General features: G+C 26.3%; 1 protein-coding gene across 2 annotated transcripts in view; it reads right to left on the reverse strand.

The window, feature by feature from the left end:
* Positions 1–261: 261 nt before the first annotated feature.
* The window catches only part of LOC107439181 (hexokinase-2), a 37,180-nt gene continuing 13,436 nt past the window's right edge, over positions 262–24,005 (reverse strand). For both annotated transcript variants that reach the window (XM_087154340.1, XM_087154339.1), the window contains 11 exons: positions 23,421–23,583; positions 17,514–17,659; positions 14,801–14,876; positions 13,530–13,669; positions 12,417–12,516; positions 10,070–10,149; positions 8,741–8,853; positions 6,107–6,256; positions 4,232–4,365; positions 2,448–2,581; positions 262–554 (listed from right to left, as the gene is read on the reverse strand). In XM_087154340.1, the coding sequence (XP_087010466.1) occupies positions 459–554; positions 2,448–2,581; positions 4,232–4,365; positions 6,107–6,256; positions 8,741–8,853; positions 10,070–10,149; positions 12,417–12,516; positions 13,530–13,669; positions 14,801–14,876; positions 17,514–17,659; positions 23,421–23,583 (1,332 nt within the window). In that variant the 3' untranslated portion in view covers positions 262–458. The remainder of the gene's footprint in view (positions 555–2,447; positions 2,582–4,231; positions 4,366–6,106; positions 6,257–8,740; positions 8,854–10,069; positions 10,150–12,416; positions 12,517–13,529; positions 13,670–14,800; positions 14,877–17,513; positions 17,660–23,420; positions 23,584–24,005) is intronic.

Consider the following 24,005-nt stretch of genomic DNA (forward strand, 5'->3'; position numbering starts at 1 on the left):
AACTATTTAATATGTTTAATACTTTTTTCTTTTAAAATAATATCACAAGTACATACAAATGTAGTGTTAAAATTAAATGTACATTTAAGATTTAATTTTTTGGATTGTCCTTTAAGTAATAAAATATTAAAATTATTAATATTAAAATTTGCTTATTGAAACTTAAAAAAGTTCTTAAAATAAGTTAAATTTTGTGTTGTTAAAAGCTTAACTGTTACATTATTTATTAAAGTTAATAAAATTAAAAGGATAAAACAAATATGAAGCTGTAGAAATAACAAAATATTTTTATTAAAGAACAATAACCATTAAAATGAAAACTGAGCAAATATGCTGGATAACAAATTTATAGACGAAGTAACAAATCAATGTAACTGGGCAACAAAACAATGTTATGCTCTGATAAAAATACAGAATCTTTGTTTTGGAGTTATATTAAACTTGAAAATATTTTAATTTTAATTATGCAAAACTGATGTGTTTAGAGAAGTCACAACAGCAGCTACAAGACCTGCTCCTTTACCACTACCGTCTTCAGCAAGAATAAGTTGAAACTAAAAGAAAGAAAACCTTACAATTCTTAGTAAGTTAAAATTAGTTCATAAGTTAGTCAGTTTTTTAAAGATTGCCATGAAAAGTTTTGAAATAAGAAATTTAAAGAAACATTAAAATATAATTTTGAAAACTAAATTTTTTTTAAAACTTTTTTTTACATTTATTATACTACATTGCAAGAATGAAAAGAGCATGTCACCATAACAATCTAAATTTGAATCATATAATGCTTTCTGTCAGCATAGTTATTGAATAAAAGAAAGAGTTTCAATAAGCAAACTTTTTGCCTGTTATATCAGATGAAATATTTTGGGTTTTAGCACAATCACAAAATTTACAAATCTATTTATTAGTTCTAAATAGATCTACAGCCAAAAACAAGTTACATAAATTGTCATATGACAGACCCACACTGCAACACTAATATTTATTTTTGTTTGAGGACAAGATGAATCAAAGACATTTACAAAAAATATTAGATTGTTCACTGTTTTTTTCTACAAGAATGTGTTTAGTGAAGCATTTTTAAAATCTTCTACTTAATTGTTTGTAAAAAGTTTCTTCCTCATTTAAAATTAGATTAATGCAATATAATTTCAACATTCTGCATCTTGCATACAATTTAAAAATCAATTACAAAATTTTATGATACTAGTTCCCATTTTTAAAACTTTCACTCCTTGTGATAATTAATCAAAACTGTAATTAATAAAATTTTGTAAACAATTAAATTTCAACTATTCAATTTTACAATGAAGAGCAAAATTTAACAAACAAAAAAAATATTTAAACAAAAAAAAAATAAAAATAGAGCTCAGCTCATACTAAAAAAAAAAAAGACATATTTTTAAAAAAAGGCCAAATTTTTTTGTAATTTAAAAGGGTGCTTAATTTGAAAGAAATTTATCATTCTGTTAATACACATTACAAATTTATTCAAAGTATTTAAAGAAAAAAAATTAAGAAAATGTGTTCTAAAAAACACACTAAATAACAAATCTATACTTTTTTTGTCATTTAAATGAAGCTTTTATGATTCTGAATAAAGGCTCTTGATTCATGAATCAAAACCGTCCATTACATACCAGTTTTGTAAGAGATCTACTGCTCATAATTATACCAATAATTACAAAGAAATGAAACAGAGGCTTAAATATAGAAAATTTTAACAATAAAATAATTTTTTTGGATGATATTGTTGTTTTCTGTTGGTGTGTCCCTGATAACAGATTGGTAATATTCAGCTAGCATACTTCTATTCTATCACACCCATTACAAAGAAATGCTTTTAAAACAGACATGTCCTAGTAATCACTAACTCTACCAAGATCTTAAAGAAAGAAATCTAAATGTGAGTCCAAGAAGTGTATTTTAACGACCTAATGCAACCTATGACACAAAAGCATTTCACCAAGTCACCAACAAGATTTTCATAGTTCAAACATCATTCGCTTCCTTATTTTTGGTGTCTCATTTCAGCTTCAGCCACTGGGGCTAATATTAACACAGTGAAGCATGATATATTTTTTCAAGTCAAGGTTGGAAATTTAAATCAAAGATTTTAAAAAACTATTAAGTAATTTTATTTGGATGCTTTCTTGAGAATGGATTCTACATAATTTAATAGCTTTTGATTCATTTACATTCTAGATTGTATAAACTTTATTAGCAATGTATCTTATAAAAGTTTGGACTATAATTGAAAAGTTAAGAAAATTTCTAGCGGAAAATTAGTAGTCATTCTATATGCAAAGATACATAGCCAACTAATCCATATTGTTCTAAGTGTTGCATTAAATTTTCCATTTTTTTTCAAATTCAACTAATTTAATTCTGCACCTTGTAAACTTTAAAACCAAACTATTTTAATTACTACAATAAATTGTACTTACCTTATGTTTTGGTGCCAAGGCAGCTATAAATAAGTTCATGTAATGAGCATATTTTGGATGAAGTTTAAATAATGATCCATCAATGGCAATGGTTACATCTTCCTTGTTCATTCTCCTCAAACAATTTGCAAGACCTAGAACAAAAAACAAAAGCAGTCTAACATTAGTTCTAACCTAATTATTAGTTTAATAAAAAAAAAAAAAAATTAAAGATATATCATGACTTATAGGTCTCTCATTTATCAGTTTAAAACAAAAATATGGATAGTATATTGTAATCTAAATATGAACATAATTGCTTTTTAAAACAGAAGATTTATTAAAATTAACTATAATGTTTTGATACTAAAAATCATTAAAGTAAAGATAAGTAAAAAACTATCTGTCTAAAAAAAACAATTTTTCTAACTATTTTATACATTATAAAGTAATCGATGCATAAAATAATTCAAAAAATTTATTAAAACTCATTTATGTCTGAGCTTGCATTAAAATCTTCTAATCTATTTTTCAAAGTAATATTAACTACGAGTAATGGGCTAATAATTTATTCTTTGATAAAAAAATAAAAAAAAAATATTTAATAATGCAAAATTTCTAATCAACAATCTTCAATCAACAATCTACATTGAAATTTGTTATATATAACATACAAGTAAGATATTATGTATTAAACATTTTTCAAAACTTGATACTATATGAAACTAAATGTATACATCAACTGTTAACTGCAGTTACAAAAATAAATTATTTTTAACTTTCAATAACATTTGAGTTCTACAGGAAACAAAAGCATCCAGATATATTTTCTTCATTTTCCATTTTTTTTTTCTAAACTAGAAAGCAGTTTGAAAGGTTTTGCATAGTTATACTATTCCAACAAAATTTTAACATTTAATATTTACTTGATTATATATTTTAAAGAGCAGCAGTTTTCAAAAAAAATATGCAATTCAAACTACTTATAAAATTTGAAACTCTGAAAAAATTAAAGTTTATTTAATTACAGCTATATATTATAGAACTTTGTTTATACAATTATGCCATTTTGCTCTCCCTTCTCTCTTTATGCACAATTTACATAAAAAAAATTCCTGTTTTAAAAATAGGTAAGGTAATGAATTTAAAACATAAACCAGGTTCTTTTTACAATCTATTGTTAGAATAAGTTTTGCAAAATGAGACTAAAATTTTGTGCATGAACAGAGCAAAATCTAAAATTTCAAGTTTTCTTCCTTACAAAGAAAAGCTTCAATGAAAGTTCTCTCTTTTGCAAATGGCTTTTAAGCCGGGCTCCAAGAAGTCAAATTAAAATTTATCACTGTTCTCTCATATTTAACCTAATGCTTACAGTAGATACAGCTTATGGATCAGAATCACAGGTGTTAAATGTGTTAAATGAGTTACATGTTGGGTTACATGTGTTAAATGAGTTACAGTTACAGAACAATAATTAGCATCAATACAGTAAAATTGTTTCATAGTTTAAGTTAAAAAGTTACATTAGGTACAACTATGTATTTGTTAGTTTATGTAATATAAACATGAAACACATATAATACATGAAACAAATACATAAATTAAAAAATAAATTTACAACATAATAAAATATCGACAATCTGTAAAATCTATAAAATAACTTAAACCTATTATTGAATCTAATTTTGATAATTGGACAGTAAAATTATCAAAGCAATATAAGCCAAAATCAGAGATCATATACTTTTAAATTTAAACTCAGATGATGAAGATTTTAACATGCACATAACATGCTTGCAACTTACAAATAGAAACAAGAAGTGCTCCACGAATTGAAATAATAGTACAGACATAATGCAGAATTTCTGCATCCTCTTCTGAAATATCATTAAATCCTTTGCTTTTCATGATATCCAAAATGACTTGTTTACTTGTTTCCCTGCACATAAAAAATATTGCTAATAAATTTATGACATTTTACATTATGAAAGTGACAATCACACTAATAAAATTAATTTCTAAATTTATAATTAGTTTTTAAGAAAACAGCTCTGCAAAAATAAATCAGAACATTCTTATTGTGAAGTTAAAACACATAAAACCAGAGATGTATATCTTGCACCAAACACAAAATCAAAAAAATATTCAGGATTATGGCCCTTCACCTGAATGTATTAAGCTAGCACAAGTTGTTGTAAGAAAAATTGACTACTACATTTGTTTCACAAAAGAATCTACAAGGTATGATCATGCTATTGAATAAGTATGCATGCATCATTGTAACTTAATTTTTGAGATAGATTTAAGCAAGAAACCATTCCAAGAATTAGTTAGTAAACATTTCTAGATATTGAACAACGTTTATTATTTAGACAAAAATGTTCAGTATACGATAGTGTGGCTAAATGAACAACTAGTCAAATTTTCCTTTTGTAACATAACTAAGTTAACAGTTAACCAAGCTTAAGGCCAAAACATAAATATTTTCCTCCTAAAAGTTTTTTTTTTGCTCTGAATTTAAAAAAAAACCCAGTTCGAAAGTGTGTAAAGAAGTTTTCTCTTCTTCAAAGATGTTTACATAGTGGAACCAGTTTAACCTCGTTCTTTACTTTGAAGATCACCTTATTTATAAGGCAAACAAACATTCAAAATGAAACAGTTAAGTAATTGTGCCCCATTTGCACTGTCAATTTCTTATGAAATTAACAGTAATGGATGTAAAATTTTTGAAGATTTTCAAAGGCATTCATTCTAATTAAAAGCCAAATTAAGTTTGTTAACCAAGGAAGAAAAATTCAGTCAACAAATAACTTCATTTTTCCTTTAATTGATATTCAATAAGAAATGTTTAGAGAATCCTTTTTGTTTTTAGAAACCCAAGGCATCCTCCCTAGTTTTTTGACACCTCATGGGAAAAAAACAAACAAATTTTTAACAAAAATAACCCAAAAAATTATTAATAAATATTAGACTTCTCTCATAATCTCCCCAATAAAATATCAAAGAAAATTTATTTGAACTATGTTATTGAAGTTAATTACATACAGCTAGACATAAAAAAGAAAAACTCATCAAAGTTGATTTATAATTTTCGAGATATTTGTGCCAAAAATTTGTATATAATGTTAGAATTAGTAGCAATGAAAAAGATGGGGAGAGAGTATTTTGTATAAAATCAACAAAACAATTAAGAGTTATTTTTACACCAAGTATTCATTTAATATTTAGTCTAGGCTAAATAATATGACTCTTAATAACAGCCCTTCTTCTAATATGCTATTACATGAAGAAGTCTCTTTTGAAATTCTAGAAGAGCAAAGTCAAAAGTTTGTATGTGACCATTTATTTCAATATAATTTTTTTTATTCCCTAGAAAATCACTTCACAAACAAGTGATTTTCAACAAGTGACCTGGAAGCAAGCACATTTGTGAAACATTAAAAGTAGAATATTGCAAGAGTGAAAAAATACTTAGGTGATTATTCTACAATTAACATATGCATCTTTCTTGCTACATCAAAAATTTTCACCAATCCCTTGTTTTTATTATTATTTCTGAATTCAAAAAAACATATTTAATCTATCTACTTTCCAATAAATATTTAATTTTTTATGTTTTAATGCAATGCAAAAAAACTAGAAAAGTTACATCTTTAAAAAGCATAGTAATTGTCACTAACTCTAAAGTGTTAGAAACATCTGCTGCAGTAAATATCCAGTCTTTGGGTAAGTCCTTTCTTAATCCAAACAAAACACCTTTTTCAATAAGTTTACATATAACTTTTTTTGCAATACTACCGATATACCTTCCAGCAAAGAGTTTCTCAAATCTGAAATAAAATTGGAAGAATTAAAATCATATTATTTAAAACAAATTTAAAATATTCTGAAATTTTACAGTGGACAAGAATGCACAATGGATGCTTAAGAAATCCAGTTTAATGTGATAAAATATTCTATTCAACTGTATTATAGCACACAGGTTAAAAAAAAAGAAGAAAAAAAGATAGTTGATAAATGTTTGAAATAAAACTAAATTATCATTAAGTTTAAACCTTATCAATGAACTACAAGTTAATATAAAAATTGAGGACAAAAAATGGTTTATTTTACCAATCAACAAGTTTAATTTTGGAAGGAAGATGATATTCTGTGAATCTGGTAATCTCAAGATATAAGCAGTAGTATAGTTAGTATTAGAAAAAATAAGAAGTTATTGGTTTAGGTTTGTTTTTTTTACGTTAATACAAAAATAAATTCTAGCTGATTTGAAAAAAAAAAAAATTTTGTAAGTAACTTTGTTTACGAAAAATACCTTATAAAAATGTTAGTAGCTTATTCAGTTTGCTTTCTAAAAATAAGCCTTCAATCTTATTGTACATTTTTGTTATGAATCTCAAAGCTTCCTTTTTTAATTTGAAAAGTTTAAATTTAATATATTTCACCCATAACAAATTACATGTTTTTTTCTCCTTTTGTTGTTGTAACTTAATACTTTTCCTAAAAAGTTACATTTATTAATTGTCATTAATAAAAAAGTAACATGTGTTTCTGAACTTTACAAAAACTATTTATATAATAATGAATATAATAATGTACTGGAATATAGTAATGAGTATAGTAATGAATATAATACTAATTTATATAATAATGAAATCCTTCAAATCCACTAGCTTGAAAAAAAAACTATATTGCATTCTAATTGAAACTGTGTTGCCTGATTTTTACATCTATTTTGAAAAAAATTCATTTTCTTTTTTACAAAATTCATATAAAAGCTAAGAAGTAATATTTTATTAAGTTAACAGGGTTCCGACTCAGATTTCAGAAATAAAATTTTTTGACTTTTTCAGGTATTTTAAGAAATATTTAATGTTATTGCAGGCCATATTTTCCCCATACAATGTAGTTTTTTATAGGAAAAACATAATTCCTTTTTATTTTAATGTCAAACATTAGGCTTTGAGAGCAAGAAAATATCACTAAATGATGAAAAAGCTTTACTGAAATGCATAATTTGTACAAGGAATAATTGCAGTAGCAGCCAGAATTGTTTAACTTGAATCTTAATAAATTACTGTTACTGACAAATATAAGACTGGTTATTTTCTAGGTATGATATAGAAATTCCAGGTATTTCCTGTTCTTCTTGACTAGTAAGAGCTGTAAAATAAATACTAAATATTCATAATAAAGACACTTTCAAGAGGTTAATAAAAATTTAGGGTGCAACAAATAAAATGCTTTTAAACCAGCAGGACACACATTAAAGAAACAAATTTGTACTGAAAAATAAAATATTTGTTAATACTTTTCAATTATTTATTGATTCTTAAGATAAACTTAGAATTTTAACTATGAATAAAAAAAATGAAACAATGTCAAAGAGAAAATAAATAAATAACATTATAAAATCTGTTCAAAAATATTAAATTTAATCAAACATTTTTGATGATTTCATCATTTTTTCAACTTAAGCATTGGCAATTGCTTTTCCATAACTAGCAATATAATTTAATTAATTTGGATCACATTCCATTCTTCCAACACATTTTACTTCATCTACTCGTCAGCTGAAAAAAACCATTTTTAAAAATTTCTCAGTAAATAATACAGAAAGAAATAAGCAATTATTATTCTACTTTAGTAATTATTATTCCCTTTTTCATTTACCACTATTACTTCCGCATATCTTTTATGATTTATCTGTCTTTTATAACTTGTTGATTTGGGATTTATATGTTGTTTCTAGAGAACTTCATTTTTTATTTTACTTTAACTTTTATCTCTTATGGCATTAAACTAAAATTATTTATTGTTTTAACAAAGTTTTGATCCACAGATGGTATCTTATATTTTACTTCAATATCTATACATTCTTTCCTAAATAATGTAAGTTTACAATAATGTAATCACATGCATAGAGACAACTTAATACTCAACTTATTTGATTGATATTTTTATACAACATAAAAGAATCATATTTTACTTGAACATACATTTGGCTAACAAAAACAAAGCATAAGTGAAAAAACTTAGTTGATATAATTTTAATAAAACTATTGAATTTTTAAAAATAATTTTTTAAACAAGATGAAGCCAATAACCTGAATAAAACTAAACAAATATTAAAATTTTGATGTTTGTTCTAAGAGTAAATCCTCTGAAACACTTCGAAGTTTGATAATAAATATTAAGTTGAACAAAATTATAGAAAATTTATGAACTCTTGTTAAAAAATATACGTTTAAGAAGACAAGATGATAATAATAGGAACAATATGATGAATATTATATGAAATTAATGATACATACGTAAAACTATGGGGCAGAAGAGATTCTAAATCAATTTCTTTATCTACATCAGTTTTCATAAAATCTAATACACCATTATCACCAAACGCACCCCACTCAATGTCTATAAGAACCTGAAATAATATGTAACGCTTGTCTTAAATTTATAATACAGAATTCCCAAAATGAGAACTTTAGATCATTTTTATTAAATACCACATTTTTCAGCAAAAATACCTTTCATTAATCAATATGTAAATCTAAAAAACATCTTGAAGCAAAAAATAGTTTCAAAGGCTTTTTTTTGTTATTGTACAAATCAATATTCTGAATTTATTAAACAGAAAAGCAAAATATTGTAATATATGCTATTACAATTTATTTTGATCCACATCAAGTCATCAAAAATAAGATTGAATAAATCTTAATTATTAGAAACTATTTTTATAGAATATATTTATTTGTCAGAATATAAAATGTTAGTTCAAAGAATGAGTAGCATAATAAGTAATTTTAGTCTAATTTAAAACATAAACAGCCAGTTAGCATAGTAACATAGCGAAAACATAAAAAGTATCCTCAAAATGCATATCTTTATGACTTACATTGAAAATCATGCATATAAATCTGGTTATGACAAGGCCTACATTTTATCAATCACCTAAATAACTTTATCATTGTTAAATTTTTAAAAAAAACTAGCTTTTGTCATTATCAATCCATATCATTATATATCCTTGGAGGCTCAGGGGATAGAGCGTTCGCCTCCTAATGAGGTGATTGGGCTCAAATCCCAGAGAAGGCTGGTCGATATGATTTCCACACCCGGCTTGCATAGACCACCATTTACTTAAGTAAAATATCCTCAGTGGTCGACCGATCATGGATTAGAGTCCCATTGCCATCAGGCTAACCATGGTAGGTTTTGTGGTTTTCCTCTCCATGAAATGCAAGTTAATTACATCAAAAAGTCCTTCACGAAGGCAAATTACAAGGCTACAGAGTTGAACATTGGTATGTCATAAACTTAAAATTGGGTTGGTTGTTCAACGCCAGTTATAAAATAAAACTTTATTAGTAATAAAGTATTTTAATCTTTAGTAATCAAAAATTTTAATCAATGCATTGTTTCTATTCAAGGCATTCAGTAATTACAATAAATAATTTCTCTGGTGATTATTTATTCAGGCTATACAAATTAAGAGATTCACTCTTTTTAGTCTTAAATACTTAACACATTGCTTAAGGGGGAAATAAGAATTGTTATAAAAATCATGAGCATGTTTTAAACAAGGCATTTCAAGTTAATCTAGTGATATTTTCACTAATAGTTAGTATAAAATATATTACTTCTTCAACTCCGGGATGATTCCCTTCCCATTTTTCAATCTTATTTACTTTTTCAAAGTAAGCAGCATTACAACCAGTTCCTGCAATTTGATAATGTATGAAAAAAAATTCCAAGCACTAAATATTTGAACAGAAAATATTCTAGAAATTAACAGTTATATTATACAAAAAATGAAAAATTTTATGCCTAAATTTTTAAAGAAAAACTCTCATCAATCACAAAAATTATGTAACATATTATAAAACTCATGTAACATATTAACTTATGTAACATATTATAAAGGCATTTGAAATTAAGTTTTGGGCAATAAATATCAAAATTGAAGTGCATTTATTTATTAATTTAATGAAAAACTTTAAATTTTCAAACATTTTAAATTTATTAGATACAGGGACGGGTTGAATATAATAATGGAAACACTTCTATACTAACAGATTTTGTAATCTTTCTAAAAAAATTACTTAGAAAATTATTTAATGAATTTAGAAGTGCTTAGGTTATGCAATTTCTCATGCATATCAATGCAGTTGAAAGCTTTAAGAAGTTTGAGGGACCAACAATAAATCACAAATGGAAAATAGTTTTTTTGAACACCCTATGCCAAAAAAATATAGCAATAGGTTTATAACTTTTGACACTTATTTTGGTTAAATGCAATAATTGCACAAAACTTCATAAACCTAGCTCAAATATTTATAGAGATATGGACATGTTAATTAAAAAAACTAATTTCTTTTTGGTCCCATGTTTTGCTAAAACTTTAAAAAATAAACAATAAAATTAAACAAAATTTTTGGAGCAAAATTTGAGAAAAATTGCTTAAATTTGCACATGTGCATAAAAAGTTTACATTTTTTTCTAATTTTGTAGTAAATCGCATTTGGCAACCTTAAAAAAAGTATGATTGAAATTTCTTGAAAATCTATGAAGTTTCAAGCAATTTTAGTAGTTTCTGTACTTTTTAAAAGAAAGCTCAAAATAAGGGTTTTCCCCAAATTTCATTTTGTAATATTAAACAAGATTTACTAAAAATGACACCAGCATTGTTGGGGATCATACCCCATAAAAGTATTTCTTTTACATGTTTTCTTTCCTTATACAATCACATTTTGGTGTATAAGCGTTTATTGTAAGGTATTATCATTTGTTATTAAATTTTGTTTTACAATGAAAATTTTTTTTGAAGAAAACCACTTATTTTGAGCTTTCTTTTAAAAAGTACAAAAACTACTTGAGACTTTTAAAATTTTTAGGATATTCAAATTGGACATTTTCATTAGCTGTCAAATACAATTGACTATAAAATTTTGAAAAACAATGCTATAATTTTTCCGTGCAAGAGCAGTATAAAAGTACTTTCATTACTTATATACTGCACAGTTTTAAACGAATTTTTTCAAATTTTAAAGCAAAGGTTTGGCAATTAATTTTAAAATGCTCTAAAAAGTTTGTTTAGTTTTATAGAATATTTTTAAAGTTATAGCAAACAAAAGTAAGACAAAAAAAATTTGTTTGATTTTATAAAATGTCTATATTTCCATAAATATTTAAGATAGGCTTACAAAATTTTATACAATTATATTGCAAATAATAACCAAAATAATTGTTACAAATTATAAATGTATTGCTACATTTTTTGTCAAAGGGTGTTCAAATACACTATTTTCCGTTTGTAATTTATTGGTGGACCCTCAAACCTCCAAAAGCTTTAAATTCCATAGATATGTACGAGGGATTACATGATCTAAATACTTCTGAAGTTATAAAATGATTCTTTAAGTATTTCTTCAAAAGATGAAAAAATGTATCAGTGAGCCCTGCAGTTTATCTCAGGTCTTTTGTTAATCAAAATAAACTTCATAATTACCAAGAAATTTTTTTTAGAAAATATAATAAAAGATCAGAGCAGTTTAAATTTCTAAAAGAAAAAAAAAGTAATCTTGGTAAATATCTCTTAAAATTGTAGCGTTAAATAGAATTTTTATAATTAGAATGCATTAAAAAATTTTAAGAATTGTGTGCCAAGTCCAGAAAATTAATTAAGAGATATTCCAAGAAAAAGTTATTCATTATTCTGCCAAAATATGATTTAAAATACTATTTAAATATCCCAAAATTCATACTCGCAAAATTATTTAAAATCATTGCTTTAAATGTCAATCACAATACTGTCAATAAATACCAGAAATTTATCTTAATTTTTTTTTGAGTAGACTAAAAGCCCAAATTGCAAATTATTTAATCAAATTCTCTCGCCATTAAATATGCAACTCAATGCAACATTAATAACCCACAATATGTATACTATTTTAATGATAAAACTAAATACATTACATAGTATATTACCAAGAATCAATCCTACTGCAGCTCTTTTATCAAGATAAGATCCCATCATCATAGTGCCTGTAGCATCATTGACAACAGCTACAACATCAACAGCCACATCCTTCAAAAAGTGGTTAAAATTTGAAGCATAAACTTTAGCAAAATATTAACATAAAAAATTCTAAGGGTAAATTCAAATACAGAGAGCTCAACTTTATTATAACAATAACTTATTTAGAGTTTAGAAACCATAAGTGAAATGTGTAGAAAATTCAAAAGTGGTAATTTGTTTTATATACTAAAATAATGTATACTCAATATCTATTTAATAATTTAACTTTGAGGGGAAATTTAAAGTGTATTAGATGAGAACCAAAAATTTTTATTAAAAGAAAATCCAGTTATTTTAACAACCTGTTAAAAGTCAATATGAAATTGAAACATTGATGTAAAATAATTTATTCAGATAATTAGCTGAATTAGCAAATTAATTTCATAAAATGTAATTTGAAAAAACTGTTGTTTTAATAAGTTATTCATAAAAGATAATTAAATTATTAATGTAAGATTATAAAGGGAAATTTCAAAAAAATTATTTAGGATGGAGGAAATAATTGTGTAAAAGATATATGTATATTTTTATTTGTTCAGTATGCACCTAACAGAAATTTATATAGTTGAAAAGCATTTCTTTTATTGTTTTTTGCTTTTGTTTGTTAGTATCTTCTTAAAGCAATATTTTCACACTTGTTTTTATTACTTTTCGTGTGGCTTGAATAAATATCAGATTATTCTGATATAAATCAGCAATTAAAAATACAACCTCTGAATAAAACAGGATTATTTAATGACTAGTTTACACAAAATATAGAACATAAATAGAGAAAAAAAATCTTTACAACTATACAAGTTTAATTATTGTAAAGTAGTAAAAATATATATGAAATTTTAAAAATTATTCAAAATATAATACTAAAGATATAATAATCCAAAAAAGAAAAAAAAAATATTAAAACATTTTTGTCACTAAAACATACATAAATATTTAATGTTCTATTTCAAGGATATTTTGATGCTGTTTCAGAGAAGTCATTGTGTCATTAAATAAAGTAAACTGTAAAATAAATCAATAACCTTTCTCCGTGCTAAAGCAGCTTTGAGCATTTTTACAACTTCATGCCCTACAACATTTTTACAGTTGAAAGATTTAGTCCATGTAACTAATATTCCTTCATCTATGCTTGTTTGTATCATGGGAAAAGAAAAACAAAATCCTAATGAAAGGGGAAAAAAACAAAAATGTAAAGAAAATATAGCTGAAAATAAAACATCTTCTTAAAATAAATTTTCATACTGATTTCAGATTACTATTATTTAGGATAAAAAAAACATTAAAAAATTCATCCTGACAGTTATAAAAGGAAAACCAAATTAAAAAGAGAAAAAGAAATAAATAGTGATAATATAGTAAAGAAGCGTAAAAAGAAAATGAATCTTAAATATGTTTCATGAATATAAAATTCAACTGTACAATTTTTATTTACTATTCTGCTTTTCCTTTTTTAAAGACAGATGCAAATCAGAATTCTTTTTAACAAAGAAACAGGTTCTACAAAAATAATAAATGAATTAATATCACAAAATATTACATGTCCATGCTTTTCTATATTAAATAGCCTTTTCCCTATCTTCTTACCAAATGCTGATGATGAATACAGATACATCCCTGTACACCTTTCCAGCAATAATCAATAACCATGATGAGAAGCTATTAAGATCTCTCAATATTACGAAAGTTTAAAAGCGATCGTCTTTTTATTGTTGAAACTACATGAATATTTTCAATGGCCATCACAGTAAGACTTTTAAAGCTCAAACTTAGGAAGGTGTTAAAATAAAGTCTGCAAAAAATAGTATACTTTGTGCCAGATGTAAACTAGTAACTGAAGTTATTACAATGCTAACAAGACATAAATATTATGTTAGAGACATAAAGACAAGGATAAATATAATGTTAGAGACATAAATTTTGATAATAAACAATTAAGGATGACAATTCGTTTTGAAAAAGACTAAAACTAAGACATTTTTTTTAAAAAAATAGCTAATTCATTTATAAGTTCAAAAATGTAGAAAAAAAATCATAAAATTAAAATAAGAAATAAAGAGCAAAAGCTAAATAGAATATTTCTGTTTAGTGTATTTTAAGATAATGTGTTTTCCAAAATAGTAGCAATGTGGCCCACCACCAAAAATTTTTGGGGAAAAAGAATTTAAATAACCATTTTAAAAAATTGTTGCCAACCACTGCTTTAAATGAAAAAAAAGTATAAAGAGTAACTTTTTAAAAGTATAAAGAGTGAAAATAAAGTAACATCTACAATGCAACGGAATAGGAAAAATACCTAAAGGCAATCGTTTCTTTATCAAGTTGTTAGCTTCCAGAAAATCAAAAATACAGTCTGCTAAAAATTCAAACAGCTGTAAAAGAAAAAAAGCATTTTAAAATGATATTCGGATTTTAGAAAGAAAAAAAAATATTTTATCAGCCATTCAAATGTATAGCTTAATATAGGGTGTCCTGCAAAATGATTATCAATTTGAAAATTAAACAGATAACAAAAGGCGATATGTTGCTTATATAATTGGGCAACTTATTTTTCAGAAGTTGTATAATTATTTCCAAAGTCAATTCAGTTCAATTGGTCAGATGGCATTCCTGACTGAAAAGAACTATAAAGCAATGTTTTCTAGCTGCATGTCAGGCCACTCATTACGAATTAATTACGTACACAGCTATTATTATAATTTTGTCCTGAGACTAAGCTACATTGTTGCTGCAGACGTTCTTTATTTTGAAAACTCAGTTTTAGAGTTTTCCCCACTTAACAACACTATTTGTTAATTAACATTGAAACTTGTTGAGAATTAACTGTTTGGTTTCTTAAACAGAATGAGGCAAACTACAGATTTTTATCTCCTTTTGTTTTTTTTAGTTTATTTTTTAAATCATCTAACATTTTTGACACCATCAAGCATCAATAATAACAATTAAATATAAGAGAGACCAAATTTTAATAAGGGCAATATTTAATTACAACTGATACAAAAGAGCCTAGGAGCAGAATATTTCAAGTTTTACAACAAAACTTCCAATAATTACAAATGTACTGTGGGCATCATAAAAAATTACGAAATTTTTTTGAAATGACAAATAATTTTATTTTTAAAAAAGTAATTTTTCTTAATTAGTTAAATATTCAGAGTTCACAACATCTACTGTGTTGCAACATAAAAGGAAATAGCGGTTTCAATCATTTCTTTGAAACTTTTGTTGTACCCAATTCAAACTCTCCTTTCATTTATCAATTACTGCCATACATTTGAATTCCTTTTCAATCACTAACATCTAAATTGTCAAATTCACTACACCATGATTAACATCTTGATACGTTAACAATTTCTATAGTAACCTTATGTAGATGCAGGACAAAAAATCCTGATAGCCCTCTATGGAGGTAAGATGATTATAAACAAATTTTTGAAATCTTTTGCCAAAACCAAGTTCAATTTGACTTGATCACTTTGTATGGTAGAAGCTGCTGGTCAACACTGAGAGTTTAGCTGCAAATTTAAATATGATTATGAAATACACTGAATCTATTAAATTGAGGTTGGTAAAATACTAAATATGAAACACTATCCCCTATTCTTACAAATATTTTACTTTTTTCAATTTAACTTAAACACTTCAAGTAAAGGCCGGCCAGGTGGCCGAGTGGTTAGCGTGCCTGACTGCGAAGCCAATGGCTGCGGGTTCGAATCCCGCTCTGGGCATGGATGTTTCTCTCTCTCTCTGTGTTGTCTTCTGATGTGTGAATGTATGAATGTGGCCCACCCTATGAACGGGTATTTGTGGCAGTGTGGCGTGGGTAATGTTGCTCGCCTCCATGACTTTGGTTCACAGGTGCCCACTGCAGGGTTTCCGCTACGGTAGCTTTTTTCGCAAAATGCGAAAAGACCCCTCAAAAATGCTAAAATTCAACAAAGCATTTTCGCATTTTTGCTAAAGGATTTTACTAAATTCCATTAAAAAAAAGCTTCCGCGAAAAACCATGACGCTAACATCTTTAGCTGCCTTAATTTGATTAAAACTAATATTCGAAACAGGTGATTAATCAACCATGTAAACAATTTGTTAATGATTAATATTGAGGGCCCTGAAAGGGCATTTAACTTTCAAGAAGCATTTGTAAAATGGGCAAACATGAAAGAAAGGAAGATTGTTAATTATAAACCAAAATGTTTTGATAAATAATAAATGTGTTTTTTTTTTGTTATAGGTATTCTTTTTGATATTCTTGTACATTAAGCTATTCTTTGTCAGATAACTTACAGTACTTGTTTGATATAAAGTAATTTTATAAGCCTAATGGCATTTTAGCATTTTGCTAAAACTTTTTTTCAGATTTTAGCTTTTTTGCTAATGAATTTTTAGACTCAGCTTAAACCCTGGCCCACTGGGTAACGATAAATGAGCAACACTTCCGGCATCTTCTAAGGCGAAAAACGAAAGTTCAGTGCCTGCCGTTATTTTAAAAAAAACTTTTAGTAATGTTGAATAACAAAAATTTTTGTCAGTAAAAATTTAAAAAAATCATAAACTTTGTTTTGTAGAAATGAATTATGCCAGGCCTCTAACTCCCACATAAGTGGATGACCTCTGGCCTGGGGGTCAGATAGATGAGGGAGAGGAAATAGCGTCCCCCGAATGCAGTGGAACAACAATTTTCAAAGAGGACACTCTTGTCAGATATGGATACAGAGAGATGAATATAGACAAATAGAGGTATCATAAGAAAAAGAGCACTCTCTCAGCAGATATGGATGAAAAAATCAAAACTTTAAGTTCCTTTATTAAAATGTATCTGTATGTATATAGCGGAATATGATAATTAAGAATATAATAAAAATGGTTCATAATTAACATCCTCGAAATGAATGAGTCTGGGCTTCCAACAAGAAACGAAGCGAACCACTAATGTCTCACAAATTATTTGCTATTTACTGAACAATATAATCCTAAAAGGACTAGAGAAGCATAAGCGTATATCTTACCTTTACACCTTCCCCTAAGCGCAATTCTTCTGGAACTGTATAATATTTTACAATGCTGTCTAAATCTGCATTAGGATCATCTAATTTCAATAAAAGCACTCGGAAATTTGTACCCCCAAGATCAAGAGCCAAAAATTCTCCTTTTTCTAGAACACAAAAGTTAAAATATACATTTTTTTGTTTACTTCAACAAAGAATAACATGTTAAGCAGCAATCTGCAAATAATTAAAATATGAGAATAATTGTTAAAGAAAGATAATTAAATTACAAAAAATCTGTATTAATGTCTCAAGATATCTTTGATTGCAATTTAAGATTATAATTAATCAAATAAAAAAAATTATAGAAATTCTATACCGTATTTTTCGGCGGAAGAGCCGCGGCGCTACCGAAAAAAAAGTTGTTTTTTTCCTACATGCGGCGCTTCCGATGCAGCGGCGCTTCCGACGAAATATTTTTTAGTAGCAAAAAAATTTGTCAATGAAAGTTATTTAAGATGGAATAATTTTCTGAGAGAAAGACTATTTAAAAAAAATTAATAACGAAGTCGACGAAATATTCGCCCATATCGCGATCTGCTGCAGAACATCGCCAATTCTTAGCAAACTTTCGGCAGCAGCCTGTAAGAAAATAAATAAACGAAATAATAATTTTAAAAAAACATCGCATAAGGAGAAAATTTAAAAGGTATGCATCTTGTATCCACCCCCAGATTAAGGAAAAATCGCAAGCTAGAAATCTATTTAGCGCCTTGGCAATTGTAATTTGAGCGAACAGAAAAGGAAGAATAGGACCCTAACTCTGACACTCACGGGACTGACGAAATGCCGAACTTCGGATCTCTTTCGGAAATTCCAATATGGCCCCCAAATTTTACTATAATTCAATTCCACTGTTAATTTCAGAAAAACCAATAAATTTAGTCAAGTTTCGATCGTAGATTATGATGGGGTGGGGTGAATTTAAAACTGGCCCATCTTAAGAGAAATTTTACTAATCAAAATAATAATCTATATAATATAATCAAGAAGAAATAATCAGAATCCTATGAAGAAGAAATAATCGTTTCTTCTTTGGAGCCAGATCATAGTTCTCGTTTTTTCTTTTAGATAACATTTTGTTTTAACAAAAGACGCTTACCTCGCAAGAAGAAAAAAAAAAGCTAACAGGGAACTACAAAAAAAAAATTTTTTTTTTAACAATTAATGCTAAGAAACTAACAATGAATAACAACAAAAAACAAGCTAAAAACTAATAACGATAAAAAAAACAAGCAAGCAACAATTAACAAGAAAAAATAAAAAGCGGCAAAATAAAAAAAAATTTATGAATCGAATAAAAAACCGCAAAAGGAATTCATTTTGTTGTCCACGTGTTAGTTTCAATGTCAACTGGGTGTGGCCAATTTATGGTCAAACAGAAGAGGGAAATTTGGGGGTAAAGCACAAGCATAGCTGTCAAGATTGATTGATCAGTTTTTTCCAACTTCCATTTCTTTATTTTGTTCATTGGAAATGCAAGTGTTTTTACTTCTCACTTTATTTTAAACTGCTTAAGAAACAGATGTTTCTTTTGACACAGATTTATTATTTTTTTTTCAAGCTTCTTTTTTATTTTTAAAAGATAAAATAAAGTAAGTTACTTCAACAGAATAAAATTCCAAATAAAAAGAATATAGCTGATTTTTTTTTGTCCTATCAATATAAATTTCTTAAAAAAAAAATAAAAAAAAGATTAGATCAGATTAAGTGCCAAATTTTGGAATGCTGGATTAGGGGTCCCATACCCTTTTCTTTTCCCCAACCCCTTTTAAATATTGAGTCACATTGGGTTATTTCCATTGAAGGAGAGGGCATTCTACCCACTAAAATTCCACCCTCAAGGATTGTGAAAGTGAAACTTATTTCCCGTTCGCTCATTTCTTCAGAATTTTTTTGGGGCCTGTTTAGTTATTTCTTATTCTTGTTATTACTAGTTATTTCGTTATTATTAGCTGTTTCGTTATTATGTATTAGTTTTTCCTCAAATTGTTAACGGTAATAAATTTTAAAATCTTTCTTTTAATAAATTTTTATTTTATTTTTCTTATTGCATTGTTTTACGGATTCCTGTAATCAGTTCAGCCTTAATTCAGCTACTGAACATATAAATATTTTTTTTGCTGTTCTACTGTTTTTTGGCGCGGTGCCAACTAGTAAGAACAACTTTATTTTATATAGTTTTGTTTTCTTTTTTTTGCTGAAAGAGAAAACTTTTTTTGTTGCTTTTTTTTGCTGAAAAAGAAATTTGTTATTATAATTTAGAAATTAAAACTTTATTTTATGAAATCCATAAAAAAATTTAATTTTTTATTATACAGATATTCTAAATGGTAATTTAAAGGTCTCTTCTGAAAGGATGCTGATATACGCGGTTCAGCGCCATTGCGGCGCTTGCGCCGGAGCGGCGCTTACAATAACTTTTTTTTTTAAAAATTCATTTTTATCGAGGTGCGGCGCTTGTGACGAAGCGGCGCTTTCGCCGAAAAATACGGTATTATTCATCTGGGGGTAAGCATTTAGGAATTTAAACCCACCAATTTAGAATTGATGTAAAATGCTTTAGATATCCATTAAAAGATAATTCATAGTTTTCATAAATTTTGAATTAATTAAGCATATTTTAACTAAGCATATGGTTTTTTTTATATTCAAAAATAACAAAAATATCTAACTAAAAACTAATGTATCTAATATTAAAAACTCAGAGGAGTTAAAGAATGTAAAGACTTAAATATTGCTCATCCAAATTTCAAGAGCAAACAAACAGTAAGTCATAATCATTCCAACAATTTTAGTAAGAAAGATCTTTAAAAAAATTAAGATTTGGCAGAAAATCTTTAAAACTTTAATCATTAAAACTAATATGGAAAAGTTTGAATTAATCAATTTACTGAACAAATAATTATACCTATTAGTGTCATCCTAGGCTTTGTAAAATTTAAACAATTTGTGATGATGATTGAAAATAACTGATATTGAAAAACATTACTTAATCTTGTTATTTATGCCAAAAATGTCTAGCATCTATGGCATACTTACAAAATTGAAGAAAATCAAAACAAGGTTTTGGACATGACCTTGATTTTACATCGCCAGATAATATATTCATTAGAGCACAGAGGAGGCACAATTTTCAATACTTGAAATTATTTATCTTGTTTAAAAGGATAAAAACACTTTAATATGCTTATTTAGGCCTTTATAGCTATAACTACAATAGAAGACCTACCAAACACAATTATATAAATTACATTAATTTTACTATCTCAAAGCAAATCAAAATTTATAAATTTATTGGATATTATTTCATTTGATCACGATAACTTAATTTTTTTCAATAAATAATAAATACTTAAGTGCTAATTTTCGTGTTTTAAAGTATTTTTATTCAAAAAACTATTTTAAAGCATTAATATTGATCTGTACCAGATATATATTGCCATGTTTACTAGGTATGTTTAATCATTCATATAACAAAAAATTCTATACAACACAAAGCTCCACATTTCAAGGTTTGTATTATAAGGATCTTATACTGCATTGTTGCTTTTTGTTTACAGATGAGAGAAGAAAGAAAAAAAGATGAATAATTTTTTTATCCTAAAGATCTCTGCATTGAGAGAGTAAAGTTTAAAGGCACAAATCCATTATTTGTTATACAGCACTAAAATTGAAAGACATTACACACTAAAAATAAGTGGATCACAAACTGTTGTAAACTATGTCTAATGCTAAAAAAAATTTAAAAAAAGAAAAAGAAAAAGAGGAAAGAAAGAAAAAGAGGAAAAATGAATAGGGTGCATTTAGGTTGTGGTGTAATGTGTAACATCCATGGTTTTTATAAACCACTGTCTGAGTCACTAAGTAAGTGTGGTTACAATTGGTTAATTTTTCATAAATGATATTGTCAGAGAGAAAAATAGCCACTTTATTATTATCTTAGTACACTTTTAATGCAAAAGATTTAACTTCTTTAGAAATTTAAAAAGACAAACAATTCTATGTAGTTTGTTGAATTTTATGTATAAAAAACTAGAAAAAAATAAAGTTTTATATGAAAAAACAAGTAGTCAGAAAATGCAAGTATTGTCATACAGATTTGGCTATTTTTTACATTGGCATTTAATAGAATTTTGACTGGAAATTACTGATACCTTGAGATCAGTTGTGATTTCTTTATCCACATTTAGAGAGTTTACTAAGTTATAAAATTCAAATATGCCATATATTTTAATAATTAATTGCATAATACAAAGTTAATGATACTAATATTGGGTTTTGATTAAAATAAAAGGTTAAGAGGAGTAAAATTAGCTAAATGGGCTTAAAGATAGCATTTGGCACAAATTTAACAGACAATAGAAAGAACTAGAAAACATAGTAGTACTAAACACAAAATTAAAAAAATAGAAATTATCGAAAAATCTACACATGGCATACTTAAAACCACTTGTTTTTATGTATCTATGTTTTATAAAACTAGTGGATCAACATTCAGGAGATATCTTGAAAACTATCATGCAGGACTACATGAAAATATACAAACCAAACTCTTGAAATTTGACAATAAGTATGTACAATGCTCCAATACATAGAAAATATTAGTTACAAGTTCCTTATTAAAACTACCTGAAAAATAATGCAGGCAATTGTGTAACATGAAAGTAGCATTATAATATAATAAGTGAATAAAAATCGTAGAAACTAGTAACACATCAAGAATTATGTTTTACAAATAAAAAAAAAAATTTGATACAATGAAAACTGGCTACACATAATAGCAAGGAATATAAATTTAAAAAAAAATGATATAATGAAAACTGGCTACACATAGAAGCAAATATAAAAAAAAAAGAGTTTATTTTATGAAAGCTAGCTACACTTAGAAGTCGAGAATATCATCCATGAAAACAAATATAGCAGTGTGAATGACAATTATACAAAGCTGAATACCTTTTTTCAATAGTTTTGGGACAGTGCATATTATATAATTTAAAATATATGGATTTAATATACCAGTGTTTTGGCCATTTCGGAGATAATGAAGCTAATTTCTGCAGTATCAAAAAATTTGGTAGGTAACTATTTTTTTCTATCAATTTAATCAATGAACAATATTTAAAAATAATGAGTTTCTGAAAGTTGGAATTGAAGGAAAACCTGTTATGATACATTTATGCAGATTTTTATAAGCATGCGAAAATGATTTCTTGTCAAGAGGTTAACAGGAAATTTGAAATCTTTAAACTGCAATTTTGCAATCTTCAATGATGTTTTTTTTAATTTTTTTTTAATCTACTTAGGTAAAATTAGATTAATTTGAATAGATGCAATCTTGCTTAAAGGAGAAAATTTATACACTTTAAATATATAGTCCTCCATGATTTTTTTCCTAGTTTCTCGTGTATAACTGTCTAAATCATCTAACACTGAGATCAAGTAAAAGAATGAATACTGCCCTGAGAAGGTAAAAATGTTTACATTTTAAATTCAGAGCTTAGTGCCTCCATTACCTGGTTCTTATAAAATTACCAATATATTTATGTTCTTTTTTTTTTTAATTTGTTGTAAAATATTTATGTTAATAGCCTTATTTAAATGAAGGCACCAATTTTTAAAATTGTGCATTGCATAATATAAACAAGAATTTAACCAATCTGACAAACTGCCTATAAATCTGAAATCTAATAAACTGATTAGTGTAGAAGTTATAATTAGCAAAAAAAGTCAACTGCTTTATTATTTCCTTTCTTCTTTTTTTAAAAAAATAAAAATTATTGAAATAAAATTTTTTGCAAAACTTAAATGTTTTCCATAATTTTAAAACTAAGCCAAAAAATTTAAATGTGACAAAATGCTACTTACCATCGCCAGATAAATGCTTGGGAATAAATGTGTTTGCCATTTGTAAAGATGATTCTACAGGAGGATTTTTCATCAATCCTAACTGCATTTCACTTTCAAAGACATCATTAATTTTTTTAATAATATCATCTGCTAGCAAATAATCATCAGTAACAGATTTAAGCTATAAAAGAAAGAAAAATGAACATACTTTACCTGTAAACTTAAAGTTGGTACTATTTATTTTCCATTTTAAAATATTGTTCTCTATATTTACTTTAAGTTAATAAAAATAAAACAAAATGTCATAGAAATAATTTTCTTTTCTTTATGTAAGGAACATACCCGATTGCTTGCAAGCAATGTAAATAAAATTTTCCACTGTTGTATTGTTAGTGAAATAGAATATTCTGGGGAAAATTAAATATGCTTGTTAAAAATCTGAGAAATTGTTGCTCTAAAACTCAATGTCTCATTAGTTTTGTTTGGTATCTTGATGAAGGTAATCTTTGGTAATTTTGATGAAGTAAAAGATTGTAGTTATAAATAAGAATAATTAAGTAGTGTAAACAATCTAACTTGTTCGTTACTTCTGTTCTGTCATTT

This window comes from Parasteatoda tepidariorum, chromosome 11 (genome assembly GCF_982258835.1).
Source record: "Parasteatoda tepidariorum strain Cologne lab strain chromosome 11, Ptep-v5.0, whole genome shotgun sequence".
Classification (NCBI taxonomy): domain Eukaryota; kingdom Metazoa; phylum Arthropoda; class Arachnida; order Araneae; family Theridiidae; genus Parasteatoda; species Parasteatoda tepidariorum.